This window comes from Nothoprocta perdicaria, unplaced genomic scaffold (assembly GCF_003342845.1).
Source record: "Nothoprocta perdicaria isolate Ctin4 unplaced genomic scaffold, notPer1 scaffold_157, whole genome shotgun sequence".
In the NCBI taxonomy this organism is placed as follows: domain Eukaryota; kingdom Metazoa; phylum Chordata; class Aves; order Tinamiformes; family Tinamidae; genus Nothoprocta; species Nothoprocta perdicaria.
This window is the reverse complement of record NW_020454727.1, coordinates 797,958-808,157: the sequence shown is the minus strand read 5'-3', so window position 1 is coordinate 808,157 and position 10,200 is coordinate 797,958. Positions and strand designations below refer to the sequence as shown.

Here is a 10,200-nt window from a genome sequence, read left to right as displayed (position 1 = left end):
GATACCTTGGAGAGACGGATATCGGATCTGCCYAAATTAGTGCAAGATGCTTTTTAATTGCAAGAGGCAGGGGAGTGCATCAGCAGTCTCTTTGGAAATGAGTTTTCTGCCATGCTCGATTAACATAGCTGTGTGTCATTTATTTTGTTTTTCCCTGTTAACACAAAGAATATTTCAGTAGCATCTGGAATACTTTTTGGCTAGTTCAAAATCACTAGTAGGTGATTTTCTAGTAAAAAAAAACAAACCTACTTTTCTTGCGATTTCCAAGTCTTATTTGATGCATCATTGCTGAAGCTTGTAGGTTTTTTTCATTTGAAGTCCTGCACTGCCCTCTGGTGATACTGTGCCTGTATTGTAGGAGCTTGGGTTTTCTGACTTGGAAAATATTCCCCGTAGTCGCGTTTGCGCACCTAAAATGTCGTTAAACCCTTTCGTTTGCCTAGTAAGCTTCTAGCATAAGCTTTCAAAGGCTGTTTTTAAAAATTCTTATTTCATCTAGAGATGTTCCGGGTTTATTTCCTGTGCATTTTGAAGTAAACAGTTTTGAGTGCACATTTATAGTTGTGTGGCGTTTTCCAGGGTGGAAGCGAGGCTTGGTGCCAATGACATTCCCTGTTTCCTAAGCGAGTCCTGTCGTGGGCCTGGATACCTGAGACCTTCCCCAGTGCAGCGTCTTGAAGACTTAGTGAAGTCCCTTGATATTTGACTCYTCTTGGGGCCCTGCTAACAAATAGACCAAGTGGATTTTTGGTCAAAAAAAAAACCACATTAGAGGATATCTGAAATGCTCTCTCATTAGTGGGGGAGTGAAAAACATGCTCAGGAATTTCTATGAGATTTATCAGAGAAAAAGAAATCTTTTTTTTCCTGCGTCTCTGTTCTTTATTCATTCCTTTTTGTTTTCACTGTGCAGGTGTCACTACCCTACTGGAAATATGGGGTCTGAAAACCCAAGTCCGCAGAACCCTGGCTGTAAGATCATGACCTTTCGTCCCACCCTGGAGGAGTTCCGGGACTTTGGGAAGTACGTTGCCTTCATTGAGTCGCAGGGAGCTCACCGAGCGGGGCTGGCCAAGGTGAGTGGCTTCAGCTTAGGAGGAAGTTCTTAGGAGGAAGAACCTCTTTACTGTGAGGGTGMCAGAGCCCTGGCACAGGCTGCCCAGGGAGGCTGGGGAGGCTCCTTCTCTGGATGTCTTCAGAACCCACCTGGATGCCACCCTGTGCCACATGCTCTGGGTGTCCCTGCTGGAGCGCRAAGGTTGGACTAGATGATCTCTAGAGGTCCCTTCCAACCTCAACCATTCTGTGGYTCTGTGATTAGCTACTGCAGGCTGCTTTGCTGACTACCTTACGTGAGGTGTCTGCGAAACAGTATCACCCGGAGGCAGTTTTCTTGCATGTAGTGAGGCAGAACCTCATTTGGGAAGTGGGACTTGTGCAGTCTCTGTGTTTTGATTTAGCTGCAGGGGCAAGGGGAGGATTTGGGGCCTTTCATTAGAGTAAAAGAAACTTTTATTTAAATGATGTATTCTCCTGATTCCTAACTAGAAAATGAGAGTATTCCCACTTCCCACCATGAGAGTATTCCAACTTCCAGAGTTGGAGTAAGGGCTTTTCCATGTGCTACTCCTGTTGCTCTGAGGTATAGGTGCAGATAGTTGTATTCCTCTGTAGCTGGATGTCAGCTGTCCTTCCATCCTTATTTTACATTGAAACCGATGAAATATTAAGAGAACTTCTCATGGGAAGCTTTTAAATTTCAATACTTTGCCTACAGGTGTTCGGGGAGAAAAAAAAACCACAGGACTAACTGAATAAAAAGATTATTTCTGTGGTTGTGTCTTGTTGCACCATAGGCTGAGATTCATTTGTCCTGACAAGGTAGTTGTCCATGTAGTATTTAGCAGGACTTAATAAAGCACAGCAGGGAAGAAGGGTAAAGCTGTTAGGCATGAAATAATATTTAGTTGTTATTAAAACATAGGTCAATTACTGTTTTTATTACAGTTCTAAATAGAGCTGGCTACTGATAAAGAGCTCTCTGTAAAATGTTTCCTTGTCTGCTCAAGTGTACAATCAATTACATTCTGGGAGACCAGTGGGGTAGATTATTTTAATAAAAGCTGCTGGCAAATTCCAGATGTCATAAAGAAATGCCTCTACCTGTAGGACTAAATCTCAGGCTTTCAAGTTAATCTTTGTGTTTGGTTACTGTGACTGTAGTTGAAAACCTTGTAACGAAGCGGGGCTCATCTTATCCTGGAGGAACCATGCTCATGAAAATCAATGATTTGTGCTTCCATTCCCATAACCTTATTTTTTTCTTTTTTTTGGGGTAAATCCATAAATGAAGTTAGATGGCAGATACATTTTCTTCATCCTGCATGCTCACTGAATGCTCTGCTGATTGTTCTCTGATCTGGAGCCTAGAATTGTCAGCTGTTCTGTTCAAAATTAAAGCTTTTTCTTCCAGATTCAGCACTGCTTTATAGTGGTTTTTTGCACAGAGCTGAGAATGGGGGAAGAGAACTGTTCAAAAGGGTTTTCTTTGGTTCTTCTCCACCGCATGGCCCTTTTTTGTTTAAAAACTACATGGAACCCTGGTGTGTCACCTACAAAAACAGACAGAGCAACAGCAGTAACGCAGCAGGATTGTGAGATTCCCGGGTTTTAAAAAAGCTGTCATCCCTCTCGCGATGTTAACGAGCCCTGTATTTTCAGCATCTTCAGAACAGGTGGCTTGTCCCACATGCTGGTTATTTGAGATGGTGCAGTTATTTGATACCCAACAGCAGCAGGATGAAATACCTTCCACTTATATGTATTTTTCTCAATAAAAGCGTTTGCCTCTTGTGCCCATGAAGTTTTGTTTGCTTGTTTTTCCCTCCTTCCCAGGTCATTCCTCCAAAGGAATGGAAACCCCGAAAAACCTACGACGATATAGATGACATGGTTATCCCAGCTCCTATCCAGCAGGTGGTTACTGGGCAGTCAGGGTTATTCACCCAGTATAACATACAGAAGAAACCAATGACCGTGGGAGAGTACCGGCGTTTGGCTAACAGCGAGAAGTACGTTACTGTTAATTGTTGAATTTCATTGCAAACAGAGGCATTTTGTGGAAGGCTCTTCTTTCTAAAAACAAACTGAAAAGAAAATGCAGCTGATATTGTTAAATCAGAAGCATTTTGATGGAAACGGCTTTTTCTCGAAATTTTAAATCCAAAATCTCAAATGAGTTTATAACTTGGTTGCTCTTGAAGTGTCTTTTTTTTTTCTGTGAATTGATACAGAGGGATTCTTTGAAGTTGGTCTTTGACTAAGAATATACCTGAAAAAATATCTTGAGACACGAAGAAGAGCTCTTGGTTTATGAATGTTTGTTCCTGAAAAAGTGTTTCATTGCTGAGGTATCAAATATTGGTGTCTTGGAGTGCCCGAACTAATATCGGTAGCGCACATGTCCCCTGAAGTGACTGAAAATACTGCAAAACACTTCAGTTAGCTGAGACAAGTAAACTTGACACAAGCTGCAGTTGTAGTCTCCTTCCAGATCCACCTTCCCTGAGCTCGGGAGTCTTGGATTTTAACTCACACAATCCTGACAAACACATTCAGCCTTAAAACGCTGCTAGTAAAACGCGTACATGCTGCTTTAGCTGTTATTCAGCAGTCAGTGCGTAACTTTATTTCCTACGTCCTTAGGGATGGTGATCTGGTGCTTCACACAAATGCTACTGCTTTGAGATACTTAGATGAAGGATGCTATGAAAACACTAAGGGATTGGTTTTCACTGTTGCATGTCCACTTTTACTGTGCGTTGCTCCCGAGAATCTGCTGCCCAAACTGTAGCTCGTGTCTTTTTCTGTCCTTAAAAGTGTGCCTGTTGCAACCAGGTGTTTTATTAAACTGAGGAACTCATGCTGTGTTTTAGTCATTTTTCATTCTCTGATGAATGTTCCTTGAGGCTTCTTACACACCCTCACTTTTTCTGTGTTTTTGTCAGGTATTGTACTCCACGCCATCAAGATTTTGAAGATTTGGAGCGTAAGTACTGGAAGAATCTCACATTTGTCTCACCAATTTATGGGGCTGATATCAGTGGCTCGCTGTATGATTCAGTAAGTGAAAAGCTCTTTTTTCTATCTCTCTCTCTATATAACGAACACTGACTTTTATTCCTGTTTACTCATTAAGAATAGTACCTCAGAATGAGTTTTTAGATTTAGCAGCCTTGAAAAGGCATCTTATATCTTTATTCTCCCCTGATTCGCAGTGTGACTAAACTTCCATCCTGGTCCAAAGAAGTATCTTCTACAGTGTCCTGAATATTAGTTTTGTTTCCTTCAAGCTCCTATAAGCAGAAGTTACATAATAGGATTGGCAGCCACATCTAAAAGAACATTTCCTATTGTCCAATTACTTATATTGCTCTAAGCACTGAGGTATCAGAGCAGCAAAATATATTCTCTTTCTGTGCTCCTTTTCATCTTGCTTTTCAGCTGCTCCTTTTCTATATCCCTTTACCTTCTGCACCCTCTTTTTTTTTTCTCCTTTTTTTTTCTTTCCTTTTTCTAAAGGTTGATTTAGAAAGTTTCAAGTTGAACAGATTGAATTTCACTTAAAGCTACTCCAGCTAGTAGCATGAAGACGACTTTGCTTTTACGTGTATCTGTTAATTAAAAGCATTAGTGAAGGGGGACAGAATGAGATGATTAGTTTCTTTTGGGAGATTATATGTCTTCAGGCAGCATTGAGGTTAAAGGTTTGTACCAACCTGTGTCTGTGTTGCTTTTCTATTTTCTACTAAAGTAGAGAAAACCAAAACAGACAGAATTTTTCTTTTCATTGGTCTTTCTGTTGAACTGTTTGTCAACAAAATTGTCTTTTGTATTCTTCATGTGAAGTACCTGGCTGACGGAGCAGTCCCTGCCTGTTTCAGTCTTGTGTTTGTGATTAGTTGATCCGAGATATTCTCTGCATGAAGAACATCATCTAAATGGAATATGCTAATGAAAGAAGTGTATTTTACGTTTATTTTGTATTTATTAGTTAAGCAGTTACATAATAATGGCGTGTCTCAGAGGCAAATGCCTCTTTAGAGAACACATATAATAAGAAACTAGTAAGCCTTTAACACAATGTAGTGTTGATACATCTTTTTTTTTATGGCTATTGATGAACATTARGAGTAAACTTAATGGAAATGAGAGGAAATTAAGTTGATGCAAATACAGGAAACCTTCCAGGATAATATTTATAATCACACTTTAAGGTTCAGGGAGGTTGTGGGATATTCTGTGGCAGCAAGTTCTGATATGTTCCAGTAGAAAACACATTCCTTTTGAATTATAGGATGTGGAAGAATGGAATATCGGCAATCTGAACACCCTCTTAGACATGGTGGAACATGAGTGTGGTATTATCATAGAAGGTGTAAACACTCCCTACCTCTACTTTGGGATGTGGAAGACGACATTTGCTTGGCATACAGAGGACATGGATCTCTACAGCATCAACTACTTGCATTTTGGCGAGCCAAAATCCTGGTAAGTGACRTAATGCCGATAGATCCTTTGCCTCTGCTGAGAAACCACTGCAATATCCTTTTATTTTTCTTGTTTGGGGTCTTCTCTTTCCCCCCAGAGTATAATCTGGACACAAAAACAGTTCTTAATTTACAGTCAGATGAAAATATTTAATGAATGTCGTTGCTTTAGCAAGAACAATTGAATCTTGATAACATTGTTAAGGTGCTTTTCCACAGAAGCTTAAGCTGATCCCAAAGTTGTTGAGGGCCTAATTTCTGATTTTCTAGAACGAAAGAGGAATTAAGGAGACTTGGTGACATCATGATTAAAAACACCTGAGAGAGATTTCAACATCTGTGGCTTTTTGAAAAACTAAGGCACAGGGTGGAATATGGCAGACAAAATGGTGACAGGAATGTGCAGACACTTCTAAAAGCATTTAAATAGCAGGCAACTGTTGTTCYAAGGAGACATTGCTTGCCTTAAAATTTCTGTAATTTAAATATATAAATACATTTACAACTCCAGGTCAAGGTGTTACTTTTTAATGGTTGTTTTTGTAAAACACTCTCAGTGTGTTGGCTGGTTTGAAATAGCCTTCCACAGAAGAAATCAGTAGACAAGACTGAAATAAGGAAGCTAGGAAATCTGAAATGAGTGAGTTACCCAGAACCAGTATTCTCTTTTTGGAAGCCTCCTATTTAAAAATATAACCAGAGGGGACTTAGTAACTGAGAACTTTGCTCAAGATCTTCCTGTGACTAATAAATATTGACATTTGCGTGCAAATTAAAGCTTAAATGTCACCGTGGAGGTGCTGTCATTGTGCCCGGGCGCTCGCAGACAAGATCCTCCTGTTTCTGTGCAATACGAGTCCCCGGTGACACCACATATCTCTAGGCTGTTAGTGCCTGCGGGCAAATGAGAACTGCCTGCAGCAGAGGGGCTGTAATGAGCAGCTGCAGTGCTCAGCCCAGGCAGACACGGAGCGGGAGCGGGGCTGGGGCTGTAACGTGCAGCCGCGGCCTTGATGGGGATTTTTGAATGTTCACAGCACGTCACTGAACCTGCTTCTCCAGCACRCCTGGTCCCTTGTCCCTGTCCTTCTGGCACATGTAGGGTTTGCAGGATCACTTGTGTTATCTGTGTTAAACAAATGTGACTTCAAGAACCACATCTCCAGATTAGCAATGACATGTGATACACTTTCCTCCTGGATACTGTCAGAGTTTTGTTTGTTTGTTTTCCCCTCTGGTCTTCTGAAGCGGTTCCTTYAAAATCATCTTTATTTGGCCCTCATCTCCAGCAGATGGTGCCACCAGCACAGCAGAAACACCCGCTCGCCCTTCACCGTGCAGCACAGGAATCAGCAGCCTCTTTAGCTTGTTGTTTCAGGTTGTTTCAACACTAACCCGTGCAGGAGTGGGTTGGTTTAGGACTTCTACGCAGAAGCGACCAAGGGCTTGATTAGGGCCAAATTAGGCTTGAATTAGGGYTTTCATGCTTATGTGCTATTGGTTTGTGTCTCTCCACTTTGGCTTTCTTTTTGTTTTGGAGCTCCCAATAAAGATGTATGTTTTTCAAAAAGAAGAAATCAGAGCAGATCRTYTTGAGAAGAAAAGCTGGTTACAGCATGAAAATAATGGCTGTTGTGTTTTTTTTCTATTTWAAAAAAAGACTCTCTCAACATATTTTTAATCTCTTGCGCAAAGTGTTTGTAGCTTAACCAGAACCCTTTTCCTCCTTGTGTGCATCTTACGAACTGCATGGAGTTGTGGAAAGATGATGAAGTTTGCATGAAGTTTAGCAAATCTGGCACATATCATATCTTATAAGCRTCGGTATTTTGATTCTCGGCAGCTTTGATTTCTGTCTCATCCGGTTGAGGATTTGGGGGAGATGCTGGGAACATCTGATATTTGCCTTGGGGGTTTCAGTTGCTGTTGATCCACCAGTGCTTATAAATGGAATAGGAGCTTCTTGTAAAGGAGCTTAAGTCTTTCAAGGTTTTTTAAAGGTGCTTTTTGCTATGCTTAGAAAAGAGGAGAGGGTGGGATTTTTATCCCACTGTTCCTTGCTTCTTTAGGCTTTTTATGGTAAATCTAGTTCTGTAAATCTAGTGCTGGGGAGGGGGGAAAGGAGGATTTTGAGGTCAGGTGTTTTTGGCGAAACATTTTCCTGTTTGAATGAACTTTTCATGCAGATGACAGACCGTGTGTAACGGGAGCAGAGATGCATTGTGACAAGATGCCCTTGCTGGTTTGGCAGGGCTCTCCTGCTGTCCCCTTAAGCGCGTGGTAGAACATGCCGCGTGCCCGAGTCATTCCGGCCTCGTTCTTCACAGCGACAGCTCCCGCTCCGGAGCTTCCCAGCGCTCCTGTRTACGGGCCCTGGCTTTGAACAAGTGAATCTGCAGCCTGTTTGGGGCAGATTCAGTTCAGTTCCACCAGCATCTCCTGGGCCTGGTTGCAGTGATGCCCAGGGTCAGTTGGGGGAGCTCTTGGGCTTCRGCAGAGAGATTCCAGGGTGCACCTCTAGCATGGCTAAAATCTTATTCTGGTACCACTTCTGTGGAAATTTCCCAGCTCCCTTCATCCTTTTTATAGACTCTTTGACTCTGACAGTGATCATCTTAGAAGCACCTCAGGGAATAACAGGAGTGTGGAGAGTTTCAAAGTCTACCACTTTGGGGTTGAGTTCTAAAATAAGAGGTAGAGTTATTGTTTGGTTGTCAGAGAAATTTATATTGTGAAGCCAAGCGCTCTGTATATTGGTAGTATTCTGCCTCAAAATTGTCTGTTAAAAACATAACTCTTTCTTCGTGCCTCTCATAAATTACTCTAGGCTACTTTAATCCAGGCTGTGCAACCAGAGCCCTGCTTTGCAGAGCAGCGAATAGGAAGACTGAGAAGCCACCAGCTCTACCTCCTGATGAAGGTGAAGAAGGAATTGGGCCAAATGAGGCCACTTCCAGGGTTCTGCAAGAAATTAATCCATGTTTATTTTCTGTGGAAGAGGTGAAGGGGTGAATTGCCATCTTGGGGAGGTCTGGGTACATTCACACTGTGAGCAGCCCGCAGGGTAGAAGGAGATAACCTTAAAAAGGAATCTTTTGTAGGTCAGGGTGGGGAGTTATTGCAGACTTTATTTTGTTTGCATCTTTCACTTCTCTCTTTGGAATTTTGGATTCTCTCTCTTAAACAACAGGTGTTTTTGGGGTGCTGTTGGGATTGGAGTTAAAGTAAATGTTTGCAATTTAACAAATAAAGACGGTTTCTTTGTACACCCTAATTAGCAGCTGCTTGGTCATGCAACTGCTTGATTAATATGTGTCTCTTTCACTGCAGAGAAGTCCTGCTGCCAACACTTTCTTGTACGGTTTCTTTTCCATTAGCTGAACAGAACAAGCTGTAGCAAAATGAGTTCTTTACACAGTGCTGTGTCACTGGGGATGCAGGTTTAAAAAAAATCTTCAGCATTAAGTGAAGTATTCACGCAGCAGAGGGTCACCCAGTGATGAGGAGGAAGAAAGAGAGGATGAAAGGCTCCTTTTTTTTCTGCTTCCAGCCTCATTAAATGGAGTATCTGTGCCTATAGTTGCAATGCATTTATATCTTAAATTCTCTCTTGTTGTTCCAAAGAGAATGAGCATTGTCTTCAGCTGGCATGATTGCTGCTGGAAAGCCAGCCCTCCTGCCCCCTCGGGGTTATACTTGCCTCTTGCTGATCATCTTCTCTGATGCTGTTTCTCAGGCACATGCATCTGGCCTATGTAGTAACCTCATCTTTGTTGTTTTTAACAGGAAAATCACTGTGATAGACTTGCGAGGTAATATGGAAGAGGTGGGCGCTTTCCACCAAACATACCCGCAATTGAGAGCTGTTGTGTAACGTCATTTCAGGCTTCTCGGGCAGGGAGCTGCCAGACTGAGTCTCTTGCTTCTTTCTGAAATTATAATAAAATGTCCTTTTTTACATTAGTAGTTTAATTATAACCTCGTCATAGTCAATTTTCTCAAAAGTTTAATGTATTTCATTTTGCAGCCCTATATTAAACCTCTTGTGGTAGGAGTTTTTACTGTATCAATTATACATATTATGTATAATTACCTTATACATTCATATGCAGAAATCTAAAATAGAGCATATTGTCAAATGATGCTAACAGAAGACTGATTTTTATAATGACAGAAGCAACAAAACTGAATGCCAAGTATAATACTTTATGGCTATTATGGCATTTTTGAGGAATGTGTGCGTCTTAGCCCTTGCAATTTCAAAAACCTGTTTGGAAACGCTGGGGTGTTTGGCCAAAGCTTCATTCCGCCACTGTAGAAGCCTGTGAGCCCATCTCTGTGCTCTCTTTAGGTATAAATTATGACCGTGCTTGTGAGTTATGTAAGTTCTCTTCCTGTGTTGGACACTGCTTGTTGTTTTACCTTCTTAAATTGCAGTGTTAATCACGTAGATTCAGAGCAGCTGAGTAAGTCCCCTGGTCTTGTATTCAACACTTGCTGCCGGCCACCTGAGAACTTCCCAGTACTTTCCAGTCGGTGCCTGTGAAGGAGGTTAGTGTTAACCATCTTATGAGATGGATGTTAAGGCTGCAGAGCTGTTGTACTAGGCCCCTCTGTGGCTCGTTGAGCTCATTTAGCCAACGGAAAC

At 41.7% G+C, this 10,200-nt stretch overlaps 1 protein-coding gene across 4 annotated transcripts in view; it reads left to right on the top strand.

The window, feature by feature from the left end:
• The first annotated feature begins 919 nt into the window (after positions 1–919).
• The window catches only part of KDM4B (lysine demethylase 4B), a 68,344-nt gene continuing 59,063 nt past the window's right edge, over positions 920–10,200 (top strand). For 3 of the 4 annotated variants that reach the window (XM_026035185.1, XM_026035184.1, XM_026035186.1), the window contains exons 1-4: positions 920–1,079; positions 2,899–3,074; positions 4,011–4,125; positions 5,360–5,553. In XM_026035185.1, the coding sequence (XP_025890970.1) occupies positions 939–1,079; positions 2,899–3,074; positions 4,011–4,125; positions 5,360–5,553 (626 nt within the window). In that variant the 5' untranslated portion in view covers positions 920–938. Of the gene's footprint in view, positions 1,080–2,898; positions 3,075–4,010; positions 4,126–5,359; positions 5,554–8,379; positions 8,400–10,200 lie in introns of those variants that run through there. The other variant, XM_026035187.1, reaches the window with a different exon arrangement.